At 39.8% G+C, this 25,086-nt stretch overlaps 3 protein-coding genes across 5 annotated transcripts; 2 read left to right on the forward strand and 1 right to left on the reverse strand.

The window, feature by feature from the left end:
• The first annotated feature begins 3,466 nt into the window (after positions 1 to 3,466).
• On the forward strand, positions 3,467 to 10,004 carry LOC122029721 (TBCC domain-containing protein 1-like). The gene is made up of 9 exons (XM_042588831.1): positions 3,467 to 4,016; positions 4,126 to 4,266; positions 4,934 to 5,347; positions 6,207 to 6,311; positions 6,878 to 7,018; positions 8,209 to 8,412; positions 8,574 to 8,666; positions 8,747 to 8,858; positions 9,610 to 10,004. Exons 1-9 carry the CDS (start codon positions 3,558 to 3,560, stop codon positions 9,651 to 9,653), a joined length of 1,713 nt encoding a protein of 570 aa, XP_042444765.1. The 5' UTR covers positions 3,467 to 3,557; the 3' UTR covers positions 9,654 to 10,004.
• Positions 10,005 to 11,608: 1,604 nt separating this feature from the next.
• LOC122029595 (protein adenylyltransferase SelO-like) lies at positions 11,609 to 17,577 on the reverse strand. The gene is made up of 8 exons (XM_042588654.1): positions 17,165 to 17,577; positions 15,711 to 15,820; positions 15,145 to 15,201; positions 14,762 to 15,061; positions 14,005 to 14,252; positions 13,597 to 13,903; positions 13,075 to 13,348; positions 11,609 to 12,040 (listed from the first exon to the last, which is right to left on the reverse strand). Exons 1-8 carry the CDS (start codon positions 17,507 to 17,509, stop codon positions 11,786 to 11,788), a joined length of 1,896 nt encoding a protein of 631 aa, XP_042444588.1. The 5' UTR covers positions 17,510 to 17,577; the 3' UTR covers positions 11,609 to 11,785.
• A 256-nt stretch (positions 17,578 to 17,833) lies between these two features.
• On the forward strand, positions 17,834 to 23,568 carry LOC122029650 (zinc finger CCCH domain-containing protein 14-like). Of its 3 annotated transcripts, none has more exons than XM_042588728.1 (3): positions 17,834 to 18,106; positions 18,178 to 19,145; positions 22,583 to 23,568. In XM_042588728.1, the coding sequence occupies exons 2-3, from the start codon at positions 19,087 to 19,089 to the stop codon at positions 23,337 to 23,339; spliced, it is 816 nt and encodes a 271-aa protein (XP_042444662.1). In that variant the 5' UTR covers positions 17,834 to 18,106; positions 18,178 to 19,086; the 3' UTR covers positions 23,340 to 23,568. The 3 variants fall into 3 exon arrangements, with proteins under 3 accessions (XP_042444662.1, XP_042444664.1, XP_042444661.1); XM_042588730.1 differs by having other exon boundaries at positions 19,039 to 19,145; XM_042588727.1 differs by having other exon boundaries at positions 19,085 to 19,145.
• The last annotated feature ends 1,518 nt before the right edge of the window (positions 23,569 to 25,086 follow it).

The raw sequence follows: 25,086 nt of genomic DNA on the forward strand, positions 1-25,086 counted from the left end.
GATGAGCGGCAACCGCTATGTCTTCCACCCATCGCTGATAAAAAAGAGCTTTTTAATGCCGAACGAGGGGCGATACAAAGAAGTTTGAGGGGACAGAAGACTTACGCCGGTGGCATGCTTCATGTGATTGTTAGCCAGTAGGGCGGGAGGCATTGTGGTGACATGGGCTCGGGCTTCCGCCCATACCTCGGCGAGCAACCCTCGGATGGCGATAATGTGCTCAGGGGCCTTGGGCCGATCCGACTCCGCGAGGTAGTCCTCAGTAGGAAGATGCAGAGTGGCTTTAATGGTGCGGCGCCCGCCCGACATCGTGTGAGCAGACGCGGAGGGTTCAGATGCGGGGGTGGACGACTTGGAAAGTATGGCCGAGCGGTGAGGCCTCCGAGACACCGAGGCAGGGAGCTAACTGGCTACGTGGCGATGGGGTCCTGAGAGGGCTCTAGCTGTGACGGGGTCCGATCGGAGGATAGGGACTCGACGGAAGGAGCCTGGCCACGAGGGGACAGAGGGCCCGTCCGCTCGGACGCTTGCACCGCAGAGGTAGCCGAACGAAGTGGCATCTCAACACGCCGTCTTTTCCTGTTAAGTGGGAGCTCATCCTCCGGATCGGAGCCTTCCTCCCGAACGGTCGGTTCCCTGCTGGAGGCTGCACCACCGCCCGTCACTTCCACAGGAGAAGTCTGAGCAGCTGACTCCCCCACATTGGTCTCACTCTCACCCTCGTGAGAGCCGACCGGAGCAATACCCATCTGCTCCATTTCCTTGGTCACTGCCGCCTCGATCGCCTCCGCCTTTTTCTTCAGAATCCTGAACAACACAGATTTCATTACGATGTTTGCTGCAAAGAAAATAGAAGGAAATCAGTTAGAACTCAAGGCAAATGCACAAGTAAATTTCTTACCAAAGCTGCTCGGGAGTTTGGTTCGGCTCGGACTCAAGCCGAACATGTACATCACTCCTTCAGGGAGGAGCTTGTTGATGTCGAGCTTCAGACCGGCTAGCATATTCGTCGCTTGAAGGTAGTCCAATCTGGTCTTATACCTCTTCAGTTCGGGAGAGGTGGGCGGTTTGACCTGCCACTTGGTTAAGAAAGGGAGCCGTCCGGGAAAACGGAGGAAGAAAAAATATTCCTTCCAATGTTTATTAGAGGTGGGCATTTTATCGAAGAAGACCAAGCCGATCCGAGACTGGAACAGATAAGTGCCCAGCTCAGATTGCTTGGGGTAATAGAAGTAGTAAAAAACCTTCGGACGGAGGGGAATGTTGTGGATTTTGAACAACACGACAACTCCACACAGAATGTAAAAGGAATTTGGCACCAGCTGGCCGAGCGGAATACCGAAGAAATTACAAACTTCGACGATAAAGGGATGGAGAGGAAATCGTAGACCGGCTGTGAACTGATCGCGGAAAAAATAAATAGTGTCGCGCGGCAGTTTGTGTGGCCGAGTGGAAGGTGAGGGTAAAATAAGTTCGAAATCAAAAGGGTGATCGAAGAAGTTAATTAAGCTCTCTGCGTCACGCCGATCGAACCATGACTCCATGGTAGTATACCATGGGCCAGGAGTGAGATCAGCGGGCTGGGAAGAGCTAGCCATCGCCGGAACAGTGTAGAAGGCAAAGGTCAAAAGAAAAGGTAGGAGGCTTGAAGAGAAAGATGAACGGAACAGTATCGAAAAACACGACTATGGCGAGGAGTGCAAAGGAAAGGCAGGAACCAGGGAGCAAAAGGCAAAGGATCTTACAGAGAGCAGGGCGGGCAAAAGAAAAAGACAGAAGATCGTCGGAATGCCGAGGAACAAAGTCGCCAGGGCACTGAGCGCAAGAGAAGGCTTCTGGACACGCGAAGGCGAAAGTGCGGCGGAGGAGAACGACGAAGGCTTTATAAGGTTGCGCCCGATCACCCCGAACCTTCGGATGCAGGTCGCAGGGACCGAGGCTCGTATCTGGCCGCTCATTTCGAACCGCCAAAGGTCCCATCGGACGCGACGCCGTCGTCGTACGATGACGACAGAGGTGCCACGTGGCGTGGCATGTCATAGGAGTGCATTTAATAAGCCCCATTACGGCGCGCAACTCGCGTGCTCAACCATGATGGCAGGGATTTGCATGCATTCCAAGGGAATCCCTGAAGACGTCAGCGGTGACAGGCGGCATGCCGACCGGGCCATCATTAGTAATAGGCCGAACGACCCCACTTGACATCATACTGATCGAGCGAAAGGGCATTTTAAAAAGCGGCAGAGCGGATGCCACCTAGCCAGACTCATAGTCCAGTCAGTCGGACTTAGCGCCTCCTTCGACTAAACTTGAGGGGAAGGCATGTGATCCGGTGGTAAGGACGGAGCACCCACGTCGGCGGCGATCAATGACACGTGGAGGTCAAAGGTCAATAGAGGCGGCCCCAAGGTCCCACCAAGCAGACCGGCTAGCAGTCGGGTCGGCAGGATGCCCTCCAGGCCGACCGGAATATAGCTCGACCATAGATCGAGTTTCCGACGCTTAAGGTAAAGGAGCTTATGGGCCGAGCGGACAGACCGCTCGGTCGAAGCACAGATCACTGAGGTGCGATCCCATCCGAGCACAGGACCGAGGATCTTCCCGCTCGGTCCAATACATACACGTACCCGAGTGCTGGGAGCGCCGAGCAGCCAGACCACTTGACCCTGGAACCGACAAGAGGCGCAAAAAGACGAAAGGGACAGCTGGTAACATCATCCTCGAGACGCCTGTCGCCGACAAACAGCATAGTCGGCGGCCGGACCGGACAGAGTATCGTACGGTGGAAGTTTCCACCGTCACGTCAGGGATATGCTCGGACGATTGCGGAATGACGTCAGACGTGCTTTTCTGACACACTCATTTGGAGGTATGTTTGGGGAAGCGGGCACGCATCGAGAAGCGTGCCCGCGCCTCCCCGGGTCCTATATAAGGACCCCAGACTTCAACGGAGGTATGCAGAATTCTCATCACTGTAGCCACAGTTACTCTGCCTCTTTTCTTCTTTGCCTGACTTGAGCGTTGGAGGGTTGTTGCCGGGAATCCCCTCCCGGCTCGGCTTCTTTGCAGGTTCGTCGGAGATCCACATCACCAGTCAGACTCAGCGCTCGGACATGATCATTTAGATTTAAATAAATATTATATTATTTTTATATTTAATAATTTTATAAAAATTAAATTTAGAAAATAAATATAATAGTTACAATGATATTCATCTCGTATTATAACACTCATCATATATATTTTTATTTTATAGGTATTTAAAAAAGTTTAGTTGGTGTTGTTGTTGAGATATTTATTTATTGTTTTAATTTATTTAACAACCGTAAAAATTCGTGATCTAAACCGGAATTATCTCGTAACGACAAGTGCTACACTACACCCGTATCGGAAACCGATTTCGATATCTAAATCGGTGACAAGTCGGTCGTCGTGAGTTGACTCGCGATTTTTTAATTATTTTTACTTTCTTCCGTTCCCATTCGCATTCGCATTCCCGTTCCCGTTCTCACCTCCCTGCATTCGTCTCTCTTCGCGAAAGGAACAACGCAGCAGCGATGGTGGAAGACCAGGTGGAGCCCTCGATCGCGCCGGACGCAGGAGGCGGCGCCACCCGGTTTCTCCTTCGCTCTCGGCGCGAGCCATTCGAGCACGGCCTCCTCCCGATCCCCAAACTCATCTTCTCCGATGGGACCGTAACGCTCGCCCCGCTCGTCGACAAGATCCTACGGAGATCCGTCCCGCATCCGCACCGCGTCGACTCTCCTGACCTTGCAGACGCCCTCCAGATCTTGCTCGACCACGCCCGCCTGGCGCTCGACACGCTTGCCTCCGTCCACCCCTCCGACCCAGCCCCAGATGGCACCGTCGACGTGTACGACCTCGTTGTCTTCCTCTACATCCAATCCTACAAGAGGCTCGTCCCCCGGTCGCACAAGGACTCGGCTGCAATCGCCGATGTCTGGCCCTCCACCTCGGCCTTCGACGGGTATCTGTCGGCCCTCTCGCCGCTTCAGGTAGAACAAGAGTCTTGATCCTCTTCGTCCCTTTGGCTGATTCCTTTTCACCTTATTTTGATGAGAATATACATTTTGGTGTTTCTGACCACTGAACTTTCAATTGCAGCTTGCACGAAGCAATAGTCGTCGATTTATGCCTTCACAAGCAGATGAAGAAGCTCATCAGTTGTCGTACTTACAAAAGCATATGGGGAATATACTCGCCCTTTTGGCGGAGCCTATCGAAGAAGAGGGTGACGAATCTCTGGTTCGTCTCACTCAGATATACTTGCACTTAGTGTGATTTTTTCCTTTGGCCTCACATGCAACTTTGAGTTACATTTCATGTTGGACTCATTTTACTTTGCGTCTGGTACATATAATGTTGGCAATTATTAGAATGTCCTAATGTTTGCCTCATATAGTTAGAATGCTAATACAACATTTTCCATCATCCATATGTAAGCTATCTTTATGGATAGGAGGATAATTCTCATCCAAATTTGTATGAAGGAGTGGAATATGATAGAATAATGAAGGTTTGAACTGTGTATCTATAAATTCCTGATTGACAACATGTTCATTGACTATCTCGTAGATTTCTAAATTAGTGACAGCTTGATCTTGTATAATGTGCTTATCCATTTTATCATAAACTCTTGCGTGTTGTTACATAATACTAGGTGTTATGGAAGATAGGTGCCAACACTGGTTATTATAGACTGTTCAAATCATTTGTGTCCTTTTCTTGAGTTTATTATGAAAATACTTATCAAGTATTTAGATAAATTGTTCCATATCAAGCTATTATCTTTTGTAAATCATTGAATTTTGTTGAAGTTATCACATGCCCCACTGTTATTTCCTAATGCATAAGTTGCAACATTTTTTTTCTTCTTATTATTGACTTTTTTATGTAAACATTTGGCTTACAGGTTTTGACAATGGAAAGATTTGAGCATCTTGGTTTCCTCCTCCATTTTTCTGAAGGTATTCGGTTGAGCCAAGCAGCTCCTTTTTTTGCTAATTCAGATCCAGATATGCCAGCTGCACCTGTTTCTGCCACCCAAGTCCATGAATGGGTTGTACAAAACATAATTGCTTCTTTGGAGCACAATGCGGAGAAGGCATTAGCAAAAGAAAATGGCTTTCTAAAAAATACTGCAGATATTGATGTGCCTATGGCAGATGCCAGCCTAAGTCATCCAAAGACGCAAAGCAGAAGCTCTCTTTCTGGGGCCTCATCACCTGTTAATCCAGCTTTCAGGACAAATTTAACCTTTGTGGAGGGTATGATAAAAGCTTCTGTAGTCAAGCAATCATGTGATATAAAAGGAGATTCTATAAAGGTAAGCCCAGAATATTTAATTTATTTTATTTTCCAGGTTACGAAAAATCTCAAGGCCTTAATTCGTTGCTGAAGAATCAAGTCATCTTGATAATCGTCAACTATTGCTTGCCTACATCTATCAAAATTTTGCATATTTCTGTGGTTAGTAGGATTCTTACAAAATGAATAATGGAGGCTAGAGTAGCTATTTGGTTATAGATGCCAAGTATATAAATTTACAAATATCTGTTAAAGAAAACAAAATTACAGATAGAGTAGGATGCTTAAGAATTCAAATCTGGAAGTGTTAATTTTTATATAACTGCAGAGTCTGACACAAACAATCACCTCAAATATTTTATTCATACTTATTCAGGAATGCTTAAGGGAGTAGTAGGTTCTTGGGCAGTCTTGTTGCATTTAAGTATTTTGTTTTATTTTAGTTTTTTTTAAATAACTATGTGATCAAGCTAATTGACAACATTTTTATGGTTTTATCTGTTCATTTCACATTGTTAATACTTTCACATCTGTATCTTGTAGTGCTAACCAAATAAAATATTGAATGGTATGCTACTACTTCCTATTGCTTCCATCAGCCTTGTTTGTGCATTTGTAAAGGGCTATGATACCTGGACAACTACTTCTATGGTACATGACAATTAAACTAAGAATTGAGAATCTCAAACTTGAAATTATAATATCTGTGTTCTGTCAGGCTATGATCGCCAACAGTATTTTGCTTGTAACAATCACTCTTACATTCTGATATGGCATTATAGTTGAAGTTACAAAGTAATCATATGCTTCGTCACAACTCACAAGCTTGCTTTCATGTGCTGGAATCACCTTTGCTTAATTGTATAGTTGTACTGCAGGTGCTAAATTGCCACGATTCAGTGATTTATATATTAGCACCTCTGAGATATGCCACAGTTTATGGATGTTCCGATGCAACTGTTATTCTGGGTGCCGTTGGTAAGGTATGCCTTAATTTTTCCCTGAAGTCTTGGTTCCATTGTGCTTATCACTATTATGAAATTTTTTTTATTTGTCTAAAATGATTAAGTTTTGATCCTCATAAAAATTTAGAAAAAAAGATTGATATTTTAGGTATATTAAAAACAAAGGTGTTAAAAAAGAGTTGCCCCCATTGGAAAAGTTTCCCAAAAGGTAATTTCTATAGAACTTTGCAAGGCATGTAGATATCCATATCTCTGCAAGTGCTTTTCTTTGATGTTTGAGCATTCATGATGGTGAAATGCTTGATGACTGTGTAGGCTGGATTCATGGAACAACTATGTATTTGTCCCTTTTCAATTACTTTGCTAGCTAAATAGCTTTCAATTATCTTTCCTTATCCCAATTTTGTTGTAAGATAATCATATGGAACAACAATTATTAGAGTTTATTTTGTTTTTGGTAAATACCCTGATCTTACTACTCATCTAAATGTTTTTTTTTTCATTTTGACTTGTAACTATTTTATATATACTGTTTTCCTGTTCGTGTTTGTTCAACAGCTGTCTCATTTTGTTGTTTTTCTTAGGCTGTTAGAGTTGAGCACTGTGAAAGAGTACAAATCATTACAGCTGCAAAACGCATATGTATTGCAAACTGCCGTGAGTGTGTATTTTACTTGGGGGTTAATCAACAACCCCTTTTTGTCGGGGATAACCACAAATTGCAGGTTGGTCCTTTCCTTTTTCTTTGTTCTTGTAATTTAACACTGCATGATTTCCATGTTGGGGTTTCATATTCACCTTGTCACTCCTTCAGTTGATAAAAGCAATTCAATTAAATTTGATGGTAGTTTAGATTGAACAATAACTACTGTGTTCTTTTATTGTCTGAGTTTATATTTCCTGTTTCCAAAAATTGTTCCTGACATAGTAGGTTATCTAATCCACTGAAATATTATTTTTCTGTCAGACGAGTTTCAGCTGTGTAATATTATTTTCTGTCAGACAAGTGTCAACTGAGTGCAAGCTGTGTCTCTACTTTCCAGTAATATGTTAGTACAAATAGTGTTGTTTGGGCATCACAATTCATTTTGTTTCTGGTCCTAATCTGTGAAACATACTATTTGATGATGATTAGCTAACCTACTATGGTTATGATTTTATGAAATCATGGCCTAAGATACTTATGCATATTGCGTTAGTGGCAAGATTGAGATTGATTATTTATCGTGGAAAGTTAGAGATCTTAATTTTATAATTCCTGATTTGCCAACCAAACCAAGCAATTCTGATTTTGGTTGGCCTTATAAAAAACTAGCTAGCTGCGTTTCTGTTCATCAGGTCAAAAATTAGAAAATAGAACTGTATCACTTTTAAATTTTGATTCTTTATAGTTTGGAAATGGTTAATCATTCAGTTGTTTGCTCTCATCATATGATCATATAGGATTAATTGCTTATCCTAAGAAGTGGGTACTCCTAGTCCTCCTTGTCTCTTTACTCTGATATATCCATATATTCTGGATGCTAATTCCTTGAACATGCTGAAGTGTCTTTAGATTATTCTGAATCCGAAACCTGGTTAATGTTTATCATATATTCTTTGTTCCTTGAATGATTTTCCTATCATAAAGCTTTCATTATTCGTTTCCATGCAATAGACAGTGATTTGCTATCTGGATTTGGATTTTTTTTAACAGAAATTACATTAAATTCATGCCCATCATAAAGCTTTCATTATTTTGTATTGTTCAGATTAAGGGAAGCAATTCACTAATTTGTTAAGAATATTTACCATCATTGTTTCTGTGTCTGCATGAACGACAATATCCTACCAATTTTTGTTGTTGATAATAGTAGGGATGCCAACGCTATTTCAGTTTCTCAGAATATTGATCTCTTTTTTTAATTCCTTTTAGGTGGCACCATTTAATACCTATTATGCTCAACTGGGAGAGCACCTATCTAAAGTTGGTGTGGACTCTAGCATCAATAGATGGGACGAACCCTTGGTGCTTGGGATGGTGGATCCTCATGATTCACTATCTCACCCTGCGGGAGTGTCTGAAATTCAAGCCGAATCTGCCACGTGCATCGATCCTGATCAGTTTACTAACTTCTTGGTATGGCAAGTAAAAAAATTTAGCACATTTTTTCCCTATTAAAATTTCCTTTTTCAATTAGCACGGACTGCATATTTTCTCGGTTGCTCTAATTATACTCTTGCATTGAATGTCTAACACTTCTAGTTGTCGGTCATCTAAGTACTTATGTGCTTGTACAGATTCCTAACTGGTTTGGAGCTGAATCGCTGCAAACTACAAGATACAATCCATTTCCCTTGCCTGAAATTTATGGAGCATCCCAGCAGAAGAAGGTAACCGTACTACCCTGTTTATTTCAATTGCTTGTATTTCTGCTCCTCATGCTAAACACCTTTTCTTACAATCTTTTCAGCATACAAACTTGCTCGTTGTTCAACAATCTATCAGAGATGTGCTACTTGATGAAAACCGGAAGCGTGAACTAGCATCTGCCCTTCATGGTCATTTCAAAGACTGGTTATACGGTATCATCTTTCTTTCACTAATATCGATCCAGATAAAAAATGGTTACTACTGTTGTATGCATCCAACAATGTGGTAAACAATAACACAAACATAATCTAAACTATCAATATATTTGTCGGAGAAGGGTGATGGCACCGTTACAGTCTGCCATCAGCTTTTGCTTGGAGAGTTTGTTTTAGTGAAGCATTCTGAGCCTGGTCGTTTTTTTGGTCCTGCTCAACTAGTTGATCATGTTGGTTCGGAACAGGTAAAATGAAACATTCAGGTGTGATTTTTTCAACATTGGTTAGTGGAAAGAGAGTAATGACAAGGATGTGGGGAAAATAGTAGCGACAAGAGTAAGAATTAGATATAGATGGGTGAGGATAAAATGCAATGGTGAAGATTTAGGGATCATTTAGTTTATGAGAAATAACTTTCAAGTGTAAAAAAGCTTCGAGGAAATATTAACAATGTGTCAAATGATGGTCTCAGGCAATAGATAGTCGATCCACTATTATTTAGCGCTTAGACAATAGGTAGGCGTCTGGGGAAAAATAAAATCTTGGTTGAACATAGAAGCGAAGAGTCATGCAACATGTTCCTATGAATGAAAACTCTTCAAACACATTGTTAAATGTACACTTTGCATGAAACCTATGAAGCGAGAGCAACACTAGCATCCATCCATCTCTTGAATTTTTTGAACATTCCAAAGATTCTCAATCATCTTTGGGGAGTTTCTCGACTGATCCAAATATATTTTCACAGCTTCTGGGAACATTCGCCAGCTCTATTGTCTACAAGCTGAATGAACTGTGCTAAAGCAAAGGTAATCTCATTCCCACACTCTCCGTTGCTTTCCAAAATAACAGAAAGTTCTCTCCTCCATTACGAATTCTCGGGGTTTTCAATAAAATTTTCAGCTGCTCAGTTTGCAAAATGTTTCAGCGAGATGTAAGTTTATCGAGCTCGTGTATTTTCTTTTTTTGGTTTCCTTAACTCCCTGCTCCTCTTCTTCTGTGCTCTTGTCGGGCCACACTGCTAAATTATAGTGCAATTTTGAGGATTGAATTCTGAGTAAATGTATTCTTCTTTATGAAATTTCATGAATCGTGTGAAGATCGGTTTTACAATAGTATACAGACATGAATATTGAAATGCAATGTGGGTTTCAATGTGTTGGTTCCTGTGTACGTTGATGATGGAAGATGCTCGATAATGGGTAACAACTATTTATTTTTTAATTGACTGAACCCATGAATTATCTTTTTTTTTTTGGAATTATGGTCACATCTATTTCATAATTTCTTGTTTTTTTTTTATAAAAATCCAAATGAAGACAATTTATGGGTCAGCCGGGTCACGCGCCCCTCAGGACGCTACCGTGCACGGAAGGGCCCACATACAATATTGATTTGATATGTTCCTCGACTCGCACGTCCGTTATTGTCGAGCGCGAATGAGTGAGTCGAAGACGTTCGGTCTACAGTCATGCACTAAGCGTGACTCAACATATATAAAAATATATATATATATATATATATATATATATATATATAATGATTGATATATATTTTTTTTAAAAAAATAAAGTTTAAAAATGGGAATATATAAAGTTTTAAAAATTAGTTTCAAGAAGAAAGGAATACCGTTTCCAATTTAAATTATTTTTGGAAAGTCCATTTGCAAGTTATCTCTTTCGATATTTACTGGATTGGAAATTTTTTTCAACCCGCTCCTAGTAGACGATATCATACACAAGACGCGCAGTATCAATTCATTCACCTTCAGCGAGTTAATCCAATTCTCTTATGCTGATTTGCATTTTAGGCGAGTGCTCTCTCTTCCAGTCCTTGGCACAGAATGTTGGTAGCGGGCGGTCATGAGCTAAAGCTCAACTGGAGAAAGTAGCAGGTGCAGTCGTCGTAGATGAGATTGAAAGAATAACCGAATCAATTTTTTTTAACTAATGATTGAATTAAAAAAATAAAAAATAAATTAAACTAATAAAATATCAATTAATTTAATTAAATTAATCATTTTTAATTTAAATTTCCAGTTTGATTTAACAAAATTCAATTTTGATGTAAAAATTAGGGTTTTAAAAAACTATTCTATTTAAAAAATTTAATCTATTAGGTCTATTCAATTTAATCGAATAAAAAATTTTAAAATTAAATCCGAACTGAATTAATTATTTTTAAAAAAAAATTCAAAATAAACTAAATTGAATTAATTTTTACTCAGAGGGTAGTAGCAGATCCGGCCTAGCTATCAGCAGCGAGCTGCAATGTGGTGGGTACAGTGTGATTGACAGCCTAGAGATAGTGGAGTGCAGGAGTGTAAATGAATCGAGCCAAGCTCGAAATAATTAAAAAAGCTTGACTTGAGCTCGAGCTCAGCTCGAAACAATGAATTTAAACAAAAAAAACAAACTGCATAAATTGAGATTCAAACCTTTAACCTTTGATTATCTAATTTTAAAGTATAAATTATTTTAAATATTAAAATACTAAATTAGCCTAGCACGAACAAACTTGATGAGCCATTATTAAATGAACTCGAGCTCGACTCGAATATTAAATGAACTAGCTCGAATTCAACTCAAGCTCTGTCAACTCCGAGCTCGAGTCGAGCTTTGACCGAACTGCTCGCAAATAGCTCGGCTCATTTACATCCCCAGTGGAGTGGAGCCATACTACATTAATCAACCCTTTACGCATTGCGCCCACTTCAAAACATCCTTATTCATGTAAGATTTATGAGGGACCCAAAGGCGACAAGAAAATTTAAATTAACCCTTTTTAAATAGCTCTTAGTTTAAGAAAGTTTTCGGGGGCTCTCTCATAAAATAGATCATAAATTAGAAGAAGCTATTTCTTGTAAATTTGTCATCAATTAGAAGAATAATAAACTGCATATACAAACTTACCACCATCCTCCCTCAAGATGAGCATGACAGCATGCAGACGCCGGGCCGGTATGCCCATGCCGGCGGCAGCCGTGCATACTTCTCCATTCCCGGTTGCTCATCGAACGGACGCTCCACTAGTTTCAGCAGCCTGCGAACCTCACCGTAGTCACCTTGCTCAGCAGCGTCAATGGCGCTTTGGCACAAGTAGTTGCGGAGGACGTACTTGGGGTTGACGGAGTTCATCGCGGCCTTGCGTTCATCGTCAGGGATGCCACTTGAAACCAACTTCAGAATGAAAGAAAGAAAGCAGCAGCAATGGTAGAGTTTTAGAAGGTAATCAAATTCAGAAAGAAACATCAAAGTAAGCCAGCAACATTTTCGACCACCTGAATAGCTCAGCAAGAAGGAAAGCACACAGAATTGTTGACTGGTAAAGGATTTTAAATACAACTGGTTAATAAACTGAATGATCTCAGCAATTGGTTAAACTGAAAGATCTCATCGGTTTGGACCATATTTAACTGGTTCATGGGACTTAGATATGATATGATCAAATAGGACAACTAGGGTTGGTAAAAGAGATAAAACCTCACTTTACAGATCAGAAATTTATTTCTTCTAATCCGACATAAAGTACAACCCTGTGTACAAAGCTCCCATCAATATGAGATTTTGAGCAAGGGTCTATTGTACGTCTTTCCCTACATTACAAATTACAAGAGAGAGGTTGTTTCTGTAACTCGAATATGTAACCTCCAGGTCACGCGATAACAACACTACTTCCCCTTATTTCTTCTAACCCATCATACTCTAGTTAAAACAAAGGGCATGCACATTTATCCTTTCCATTGCAATTCATCACTACAGAATCTAATATTACACATTTATATATCCTTCTAAATCTATAAAACTGTCATAAGTACCATTAGCACGAATTAAACTTAGGTTAGGGTAAAGATTTTTGGTTAGGTTAATGGTATGCTTTCACTGAACGAATTAAGCCTTCTGAATGTTTGTACTACAGTGGGTTAACCATTCAAACCATTTCCTGGCAAAATAAGTAATGTTCAAACAAGGGATTTCATATCTTAGTTTAGTTCTGTTAGGAACCTAATTACAAATGCAATATAATACTAAAAACCTATTTATAGTTTTATAAATAATAAATATAGATAGATAGGTCTTACCTCCAACAATTCTTGTTGGAACTAATCTGTTCAACGAGCTAAGCGAGAATGGTAATGATAAATGGTCAAAACAGCCAAGTTGATGGATGTTAGAATGCTGCAAAGAGTAGAAGTGTGGCACAAAAACAGTACCTCCTCAATATATGTTTGCACCCAAGTTGTCCATGCTTCCTTCCTCTCCGGGCCGATGTCCAGCAAAGCAGCTCTAAGAGGAATAAGCAGCTCACCCTTTGGAGTAGTAGCATCGGCCTTGACATTGGAAAGCAACCGGAAGAAATTTGTGTAATCGACTTTGTCGACAGCCATGTTGTTAAGAAGATTGCTTATGAGTTGCTTATTGTATGTGGATAGACCTAGTTTCTTGGTCATTATGGATTGGTATTCATCCATAAACTTGTCTCCATATCTGCAAAGAGGGCAATCATAAACATCCAAATTATCAATGTAGTGATATGCACATGTTTAAAAGTGATTGATAAAAGAATTAAATCTATTACAGTGGAAAGAATAAGGGTTAGAGAGAAAGCAAAAGAATATACAACTTTACTTGAAGTTCAACCAAGGATAAGATTCATATAAATAGTCCGGACAAACAATGTTTAATGGTGATGATGACGTTATGCACATTATGATCTCATAGTGAGAGAAAATCACCTTTCCATGGCATAGTTGGCCTCCTCTTCGCTGATCAGCTTAGCAGATGATAACGTTAGTGTGAATTGTCCGATGTTCCACAAGCCGATATCAGGCTGATTTGCAAAGCAATACCTCCTCCCAGGAAGGTCTGTAGTATTTGGAGTGTAACTTGGATCGAAAGCATCTAAGAAACCAAAAGGGCCGTAATCGATTGTAAGACCCAACACACTCATGTTATCTGTGTTTAAAACACCATGAGTGAAGCCGACTCCCTGCCAACTTGCAACTAAAGAAGCAGTGCGTTCGGCAACCTCAACTGACCAAGCTGATAAGAAACCATTTAAAACAAGCATAATGAATTTTTAGTTATTAAGGATAGAAAAGGAAGCTCAAGCCTATCACGATCTTAGTGTTGAAGATTAGTACCTGCATACTTGTTGGATGTCAAATCTACCACTGAAGATCCTACTCCCCCGACCTTGAAAGACAAATCATCACTTTTGTTCATTATTTCTATGTGAGGAAAATGTTGACCAATGGTGTAATCTGCCAAAGTGCGAACAATTTCAAGGTCTTCTTTTCCCCTGGATGCATGGATCTGATATGAACCAAACCGAAGGAAGGACTGAGCAACACGGCAAACAATTGCACCAGGTTCGTCCTTGGAATTGCCACTATAATATACATGAACAAACACAAGTGAACAAGATATCATTACAAGAGGTTAAGATCTTTCAGTATGGGGATTTGCCATTCCAATTTCCATAGCATATGCATAGAAAGTACTTCCAAGTCCAGGTCAAGTAGAAAAACTAGGAGTGAAGAATTTAAAGACTCTTAGTTATGAAAATCTAAACATTTGACAGTATAGCCTTCATAGATATAGAGATATTATATGACACATCAATCAAGTGCTACCATTTTGACTACCTAAATGTAAAATCGAATGGTAAAAGAGTCCAATTAGCAGGACCTGTCTAAAAAAATATCCATGAACTTCATTAGAAGTTGAAATATAGCAAATTCAATTACATGGATGATTCAAATGACATATGTCCATATTTTCTGATATTTACTATGCTGATGTACATGATCATATGCAAACGTCTACCTACAAAATGTATCATACTATGGATTACTGATAAATTGTTAAATGCAAGTAAATATTGCAGCAGTGACATACTCGTAAAACATGTCTCGATTGACAAGCTTGCCGGTAGTAACAAGGCAGAGTGCACGAGTAGTAGGGATTCCAAGTCCATGCATCGCCTCACTACAAAGAAATTCTCGGATGCTACTTCGAAGTACTGCCAGACCATCTGCGAATCTACTATAAGGAGTCTTCCCAGCACCCTTGAGCTGCAACTCCCATCTTTCACCTCGAGAATTTAGAAGCTCACCGAGAGTAATAGCACGTCCATCCCCTAACTGACCAGCCCACACCCCAAATTGGTGCCCCCCATAGCATTGCGCATAAGGTAGCCTGTAAAAGATAACCTTTATATCATCTTCACAGTTGAAGAAGAGAGAGAGGTGTGCAATTGAAGTTTAGAGTTCACAACTGACCCTCCCTTCAAAGGCAATGCTCCAGAGAATATTAATGGGAAATCAGGCTGCTCAAACCTAGTAACCAAACAAAGGGTGGAGTCACGATAAAAAGAATAAAACAAATGTCATATTATATGTATCCAAACTAGAAGACAAACCCCAACCAAATTGCTAAAAGAATAAAACTATTAGGGTTCCCATGTATCTTTTGAAGGCAGAAAGAAAACAAAATCGGAAACTAGCCATAATATTCTTAGACAGGTTGATGCAGAAAGTACAGTGTGGCACAATTTCGTATATCTGGGTGGAAGAAAAACAAACCACATGGATAGGTCTTACTTCCTAGGAAATTTTCCAGGTCAAAAAAATTGAGTCATAGTAATGATATTGATGAGAGATGGACGGGGGCACATGCTGATTTAATTTTGGAATAGGAATCAATAAAAGGGATTTGGATCTATGCAGGTCTTCAGAAAACATTCAACTAAAAAAGCGAATCGATGTAGTTTAAGAAAAAAAAATGCCAACTTTATGTATCAGAAAGAACAGAATCTTATTCGAGATAAGTCGAGAAGGATGCCTACTCTTTTGGGTCTAAATCAAGCAACTCAGCAGTTCTTTCCGACCAAGCTACAAGTTCAGGATTCTCCACTTCGGCAGATGGAGATACTTTTGTGTAACATGCATGAAGTACCTGAAACCATTTGGAAAAAGGTTTACCTAATAGAAATTGCTAAGATGCAACCATCGATATCCATTTTAGTTTTTTTAGTAAGTGTGACTGAAAACTTATCTTGCTGAACAATGCAGTGTCACTAAGAAAGTGTTCATAAATTCCACATCTAAAAGCATTAAGTTGATTTTTCATTTAGAAAACAATAAAAAACTAATTTCACATCTGTAGGCTTGTTTCTGTCCATGTACAATAACATTCCAAGTCACAGCAAGACAGTGGTTACTTAGGTTATGTTTACTTAGGGAGGGGAATTGAAAGGGAGGGAGGTGAAGGAGTGAAGGAGAGAGATGATCCATTTGTTTTACTAAAAAAGAGACATGGCAGAATGGAAGAAGGAAAATGGTATTCATTTGTGAGGAAAGAGAAGGAAGAAGATCATTTTCTCATGCCATTCATCTTTCACCTTTTCTATTAAATTAAACCAGGGAAAGATGCTTCTTCTCTACTCCCCTTTCCTCCCCCTCCCCCCTCCACCTTTCCCTGCTCTCTCCGATTGAACATACCATTAAGTTGACAGATACACAGCGTGAATCTTGTTAGATCACGGCCACTCTTATTACTCTACAAATAGTTGGGAACTTATTTCAACATCTTTAAGTCATTCTCTAAAAGCCTCAAGTTAAAAATTGAACATAGCATAAACTAACATGAAATATCTTTACAATAACAAGCCTCAGAGACTGAGGCTTAAATGTGAGACAGGATATCTTATGGCCTGATAAATAAGCCACTCTTTCAAACTGAAGGAATCTATAACAGCCTTAAACTCTATTATTAAACCAACTTTACTTTGAAAATGTTCACAGCCTTAAACTCTATTATTAAACAAACTTTACTTTGAAAGTGTTCACGCAACAAAAACCCAACTTTATGGAGAGCCAATGACGGAAATGGATATGGTAATTACCACCGCGTCTTGCTCCCAAAACACACTCTATCACTATCCTGCTCATCGGAGACATTGGAGTGCGAAGTTCTTGACAGAAACTAGGAAGTGAACAAACTTCTTAAAGATAATTGAAAACATACATAATCGAGACACGCGGTTCCTTATAGCAGATGTCAGGAAACCACTAACTCAAGGTTATCTCCAGCCACCAATATGCCAAATCTAGCATGACCAAGCAAACTATCAAAACCTTCTTGTTTATTTTTTTACCCAAAAAAGGATTTTTCCTAAGTTATTCCAGAAAATACATCAAAACAAATCAACAGCCAAAAGAATCTCTCTTCCAAACGCGGATTCGAATGGGGGGCGAACTTGACAGAACGCCTATCCATGGAAAGAGAAGAGGACTTCACCTGGCGGGATATCGTGTCAGTTCTGGGATCCCCAGGCAACTCTCTCGCAAAGGAGTGATCCCAATTCAGTTCCTCGAGACTCAACCTCGCGGCGCCGCTACCACCATCAGCAACCGAGGCCGCAGGATCCCGCGCCTCCGTCGCGGACTCCATCGATCCAACAGCAACCGAGTACCTTCGCTCTCCTGGCCCGTATCCGATCCGGCAATCGGGTCGCCGGCACCGCGCGAAAGGGGAACCGAGTCCGACCGCTAGCCGAGGGGGAAGGCAAACTGGTTGAGAGATCGGGGAGGGGAAGAGTGAAACGAGAGGGGAAGAGAGACGGAGGCGATGGCGCAGCTGCATCGCCTTCCTGTTGGAGCAGCTTCCCCTTTTGTAGGGGGCGATCTCGAGCGGTGCGAAAGGAGAAGAAGTGCGGAGTCGTAACGGAGGCGGTCAAAGCAACCGGTCGCGCCGAACCCGTTCGATCTCAAATCCGACCGAACAGAAACCGGGTTAATTTACCGGTTCAGTGAAAATGTGGGGCCTCCATCAATCCTCTGGCCGATTCGCCTGCTGTGCACGTGACCACACGTGAAGTCCCACTCCTGAACCCGGGTAATTTATCATGATTCAGCGCGCAATCCACTACGCTTCATTTGAAATCTGACGGTACGAATTCGTGCTATAAATAACCATCTCACTACCAGCATGCCACTGCTGTCTCTCTCTCTCTCTCTACCTTGCTGTCGCTCCGCCGTCCTGTCCCAGAAACCCTAGTTAGGGTTCTTCCGGATTTCTCGCCCTGACTCCACCTCCAAATCTTTCTCCGATCACGCAACACTTCGTTTCTCTGTCTCTTTTTTTATTCAGATCCTTTCGTCGCCGCCATGGATGTAGCTCGCAAGAGAGGGAGGCCGGATGCCACCAATGGGAATGGTGTTGATTTGAAGCGGAGTAAACGTGATTAGTCTTATCTTCGAGCTTTGTTTGCGATTCCTGTTCTTCTCTCTCATTGTTTTTCCGTTTTATAGGTCGGTCATAGGATTAGACAATCTGGCTTGCTCTTTTTGCCACCATCTCAGTGTCTCTAGCTCTCATTGATGGTCTATGTTCTCTACTGCAGTAGCATTTTAACGCACGCTTCTTGTTTGTTATTTTCCCGTAAAGTTAAATAACGTTTCTCTAAGTAAAACACAAAAACATGCAGTTTATTACTTCTTCCTGAAGCTCTAATTACATGCTTGCGTTTTCATTAAGTGCAGTTCTTGATTTTTTTTTTCCCCTTCAAAATTGTGGTTGCAAGTTGATTTTATGTATTTTTATTAGAACGGCAGTTACCATATTATTTTGACACTTTCTAATCTTAAATAGTAAGCCTTAACGTAAATTGGTTGTTCGCATCGTCTACTTCAGCAAGCCATTTTGGTTGGCAGATACCTGTATGAACTTGAAATTTTAATTGGGAATTTCTCATCTAACCATTCTCTTGGTTCCCAAAGAGGATGCTGGTCTATTATGTTTAGTATCGTTAAAGATTACAGGGGCCTCACATTTTATTCCCTTCTAAAATCATAAGCTCTGTGCAACATTAATATTTGAATTTGACATCATTATGCTTCAAATGCATATCATTACAGGGGCCTCATTATTGTGACAGATGGATTGGCTGCAGAATAAAACTTGTATCCAAAATTTTATAATTTAAATCTGAAAGCAATAGCTTCTTATCATAGGGCAGTAAAACTTGTATTCAGAATTTGATAATTCAAATCAAACATATATCTAGATATCTATTAGATTATAATATTTTCCAGTTTTCAAATTTATTGTTTCTCTATTCTATTAGTTTTTATTCCTAAAGGCATCTTCAATTAATTTTGAGCTATCAATAGTAAATGTTCAGATCTCAACTGAGGACGCATAATTAATGTTATACAGAAATGGACTCATTCCAACCTGCTATAGGAAGTAAATTGAAGCCATGCACCAAGTTTTTCAGGTTCAAATCTTAACTTTTCTAAAATAAATCTGTAGTTATATAATATTGGAAATAAAATTCTTTGAATTTATTTTAAACTGTTTTAATGCTAATCCATCAGTCACTTAAGATTGTGACACAAAATGTGTTCTAAGAAACTGACTGATCCGGTGATAAGGCCGGGGGGCCCTCACGATGGTAAGGTCAACGACACGTGGAGGTCAACAGTTAAAGGGAGGTTAACCCTATGGGCTCGATGAGCGGGCGGGAAAGGCCGAGCACTAGGCAACGACCTTTGTCCGAGAGAACAACCATCTGGCCGTGAGCCTAAACTTCCAATGAAGGGAAAAAGATCATATGGCCGAGCGGACAGTCCGCTCGGCCGCATTACAAATCAAGAGTAAGAGCCGAGCGGATGCCCGCTCGGCCAGGGTGTCAGGCTATGAGAGCCGAGCAGGCGATGACTCTAAACCATCCCGGACGGACGACCACCGACGCCAGACCAAAGGCGAATGGTCTGGCCGAGCGGTTTGTTGGCCGATCCGGGAAGAGGAAGTCAAAGAGTGTGGGACAGCGGGTACGTCATCTTAGTAACCCCTGCTGCTGACAACATGCATGTTAGAGGACCAGGTCATACTCAGTATCGTACGACAAAGGATTCTGCTGTCCCATCAAGGAGATGCTCAGACTATAGCAGTATGGCGTCAGACATGCTCCTCTGACAAGCCCATGCTGCGGCATGGTATAGGACACGTGTACACCTCGGTTTGTGTGCACCAAGCTCCCATAGCTCTATATAAGAGCTCTTAGACTTCACCGGAGGTATATAATCTCGAATCCTGGAAGCCACCCTCTTGTTTTTTTCATCTGCCTGACTTGAGCGTCGGAGGGTCGTCGCCGGGAACCCCTTCCCGGCCCGACTTCTGTGCAGGTTCGCTGGGGCACCTTGCGATCAACCGGAGATCTACGTCAGCAGCTTGGAGAGCGCCACGTGCCCAGCGTCCATTGATTCAACTTTCGGACAGGATCACTGACTAATACTGAGTAAACTGATATTCACGAGAATATTGTCGGTCAAAATTCTTAAGCAATATAGAACAGCATTTCCATCTTTACTTAACTCTATTCATCCAACAAGTTTGTAATTTCCTAGTCCAATCTCCATCGAATATTTATGGCCTGTAGGTTGAGTTCCCATATCACTATATAAGCTCACTGCTCGCCTGGATCTTATTTAATTTGTGAGATCTATAAATTTTACCACTTCTTTCCTGTTTTATTCACAATTTCCTACAAAGAAAAGAAAAGGTTTCTGGGGATGCTTCTTCTCCGTCTGCCTAGGCAATAGCAGAGGCAGGGAAGAAAGAGGCTGGCTATTCCTCTCATATTTTGAAAAACTAGTAAATTAAACAATTTTCATGTTTTAAATATTGTTTTTTCCTTGCTTTTTCTTTCTTCCCAAGTAATTTCAGAATAGGGAAATAGTTCCCTATCCTTTCCAATTTCTTCGTGGGTACTTTCCTTGCTAGAAGGAACTGCCACTTAGCCGTAAACAAAATCTTGCTCAATTGAGACAGATGAAACTTGCCCACAATGATGTGGTTTTAGATATATTTGTAATCTCCATGTAAACAAGTAGATTGGATTTTTTTGGCATTTTCTGTAATTGGTTGGATTATCAGGTTGTTACATCTTATTTCTTCAATTAGGAGAACATCCATCTTCTATCTTGGCCACAATGACATAGAAATACATGCAAGCGTCTAGATTCAGAGATCTAAAGAAATTCTACCCTTGCATGCTCAATACCTATTCCTATCTAGAGTGCGTGGAGGTACAACATGTGTGCTATAATATTACATTGCTCTGAAAAGGTTAACTGTACGCTTTTGCTATTGCATAGTGCATGATTTACAGTTTGTAGTGGTGTCCCGTGTACTTGAATGATTCATCGAAAATAAGCTTTAGGCCTTACAACCACAACATTCTATTAGTTGGTGATCCTTCAACTAATAGTTGTCATTGGTCTAGGTGAACAATTGATTGACAATGTATATCCCTTCAAAGTTGGTGGCTTAAACTGCTTGTTTGCTAATTCTATTTTTACTGTTCTAGTATTATACTGGAAATTATGACAGTGTTAACTCAGTCTTCAAATTTGGAAACTAGATCAATTTGGGTTTGGGGAATTGGTATCATTTCAGAATTGTGTGATAAATATATGATTTTAAATATAAGAAGTGGAATTCCTACCATGTTCTCTCTTAAACTGGAAATGCATTACAATTGGAGTTTTTAATTCAAAAGAATTGTGATCTAATATTATGAAATTGAAAATGTCTTCCCATTAGGAATTGATGCCGAACTAGATGTACTACGTTGTTTGTTGAAATGAAGACTAAAGCACAATTGTATATGAATTGTTTTTCCCTTCGCATAATAAAGAATAACTTTTCCTCATTTCATTCTAGAATAATTAATCCCTCCTATATTATGAACAAGTAAAGGAATTTGAAGGTACCTATCAGGTTGGACAACTGGTCGGCAGGTCGGGCTAGGCCCAGAAGACTAGTTGGGTTTGGCCAAGCTTGGCGGACTTGTTGGGCTAAGTTGGGCAGATTGGATAGATCAGCCATCAGTGGGTCAGCCAAGTTGAATCATTAGTTGATCTATTCAAGGAGGGTTGATTGAAGTGGTGGAGACTAGCTGATTGGGTAGAATTGGTTGGGCTGCCTGTTGGGCTAGGTAGATCACTCGAGCAAAGCTCTGCGGTTAGTGCAGATTGAGCAAACTTAACTGAATATATATTATGATTGGCCAAAGTAGGCTGGACAAACCAGTCTGATTGGGAGGAGAGTAGTTGGCTGGGAAGGAACAGCAGGCTGATTACAATAAGCTGGGCTAGTGAAAACAAGCAGATTGGGGGCAGATGGATTTGTTGGGTTGATTTCACTGGTTGGGCCAGTGGGGACGAGGCAATTAAGCTCGATTGATTGGGGGTAATTAGATCGGTAGGGTCTAGCAAGCAGAGTGGTAGCTAGATGAGACAGTTCGAGCATAGTAATTGATATGAATCATCTATTTCCATGATAAACCATTTCTATTTATCCCTGAGACCAAATTGACCACACAAATTAGCAGCAGCAGCAGTTCTTTGCAGGTTCATTTCACTCGAATTCTAGTAATAATCAATGTATTGCATCCTTTTGATGAGCTTTCCTTGAGCAGTAGTTTTTTTTTTTTTTTTGCTTAGTGTTTGCTGAATCTGTTTCAAAATAGTTGCTTCAGTGTCTGCAGTATCTTTTTTTCACTATCATCTATTTGTTGATGTGGTTTGTAGATTTGTTAGGAGACCTCAATCCTATTGATACCAATGTGTTGTTTGTTTATTTATTTATTGTGGTTGTATATTTTCTTGCTATGTAAGTAGTTTCCTACACTGATTTACTACTTTGCAGCACTGCTGGTTGCCCCTACGGAGAGGGTTGTCATTTTCTCCACTATTTCCCTGGAGGTGTTCAGGCTGTGCAACAGATAACCGGCCTAGGGAACTTGCCATTAGTGTTGCCTGTGACAAACCCAGTCGCCCTTCCACCCTTTCAAAACAGTGCTTCTGCCCCCATTGTAAAGACCCGTTTGTGCAACAAATACAGCACTGCTGAAGGTTGCAAGTTTGGAGAGAGATGTCGTTTCGCCCATGGCGAGTGGGAGCTTGGCAAACCCGTTTTATCATTCAATGATGCCCCAATCACAGCGCCTCCATCTTTGGGAGTTGGGCTTCGGTTTGAACCTACTCCCCATAGTGTGCATCTAGCTGCCAGCTTTGGAGCCTCTGCCACTGCAAAGATAAGTGTCAATGCATCCCTTGCAGGCATCATAATCGGTAAGGGCGGAGTCAATACTAAGCAGATATGCCGCTTGACTGGAGCAAAGTTATCGATACAGGACCATGATTCGGATTCGAGCCTCAAAAACATAGAGATGGAGGGAACTTTTGATCAGATCAACCAGGCTAGTGCAATGGTAAGAGATCTCATCATCAACATCACTGCTAGCACTAAACTGCCAGTCAGGAATCCTGCTGCATCCAAAACTGCTCTCGGGAACAACTTCAAGAGCAAAATTTGTGATAACTTTACTAGAGGTACCTGCACTTACGGCGATCGATGCCATTTCGCTCATGGAGACAACGAGCTGCGCAAAGTCCCTGTGTGATGAAACCTGGTAACAGGTAACGTTTGACAACTTGTGTTGTTTTTTGCCATCATCTGCCATTTTTGATTTGTGAGGTGGTGGAAACATTTTAGATGCTTAGTATCCATGCAATCTTAGACCTTTTAGGTCTCTTAAATCCTAATGCTAATTCACACTGCAATATTCTGTTCTTTTAGTTACTCAATGAATTTGTCTGAAGTGTAGGAGTAATTTCATATTTGATTATGTAGCTTGCTTTTATCACCACTAACTGTTGGTATTGATGGCATTGCTTACTTGCAGGCTATATTAATCCCATTTTATTATGGCTATGTAATTTTATTTTATTTTTAATGAGCTAATTCTACTTCTAATTAGGGCTTAAAATTAAACACATGATTTAAATTTTTTTTACATTCTTATCTTTTATATGCATATTTTTTAGGTTTTACTAAGCATCATCTTTTTTTTTTGCCTAAATCTTTTTTCTTGGTGAGAAACATGCTTTAAATATCTTGAGTTCTATGCCTGTGCGATGTGAAAAAAAGAAGCTGAGAATTGTTAGAATTACTATTATCATTGTCATTTGAATTTATTTATTTTTATAATTTAATATTCTTGATTGGTTACGTCTTCAATTATTAAGTTTGATTGAGATTCATTTTATTTTCAACAATTTGTAATTTTACATATTTTAAAAATCCAGTTTTTATTAGCTCAATCTTTTAATTCTGAATTTTTTGTGAGTCACCAATATATTTTGTTATCGAACCAATTAATAGTTTGAAAACTAAGTTTAAAATAAAAAATATTTTGATTATTATACTTTAGTAAAAATATTTTTTTTTTGATAAAAACATATTGACATTTTACTGAATTATTTAAGTACTCAACTTTTATAATATCCAAGTCATTTATTTTATTTTTGAAATATCTCTCGTCTTTTTTTAATAGATTTATCGGTTTCATTTGAAATTGTTTGATGGATTTATATAATTTTGATTGATTTTGAATGTAAGTTAATGTTTTCTTGAAAATCTATTCATGCTTTCTAAATTAAATTTGATAGTGTAAATTGAGTTTATTTTGTCAATTTTAAAATTTTATTGTTACGAATTTACTCACATATTTTTAATTTTTATTTTATCAATTTAAAAAATTTATTATCTTCAATTTGTACTATCAAATTTAATATTAAGGAGACGTTAAGGAATGATATTTAAAGTTCTTCAGTCTAGAGGTGAGCATTCGATTAATTCGGTTCATAAGTTAATCGAATTAATCGAAAATCGATTTAGTGTTAACTAATTGAATCAAATCAAAGTTTTATTAAAATTGAATTAACCGAATTAGTTATTTCAGTTAATAGCATGAATTAACTAAATTTGTTTAAAATAGCAATAAAAAGAATTTATACAAAATTAATATCGAATTAACTGAATTAATCGAATGCTCACTCCTATTCTAGTCCGTTGAACAATTTAATATTTTTTTGAATTAGGAGAGTTTTAGGAATTCATTAGAGATATTGATTAGTGAGTTTTTACAAATTTAGAAATTAATTGTATTGATTTATCTCAATGTGGTTTTTAAGAAGTACATTGGACATCAATGCAATTTGGATATTATAAAAAGTTGAGTATCGGATTTAGATGATACCGAACGGTAACAAATATTTTATGTGAGCATATTTTAATTAATTTAAAATGTGTAAATTATCTCCCAAACAGGGGTGTCTAAAATGAGAACAGATCTTTTTTACTAAGAT

Source organism: Zingiber officinale, chromosome 10B (assembly GCF_018446385.1).
Source record: "Zingiber officinale cultivar Zhangliang chromosome 10B, Zo_v1.1, whole genome shotgun sequence".
Lineage (NCBI taxonomy): Eukaryota > Viridiplantae > Streptophyta > Magnoliopsida > Zingiberales > Zingiberaceae > Zingiber > Zingiber officinale.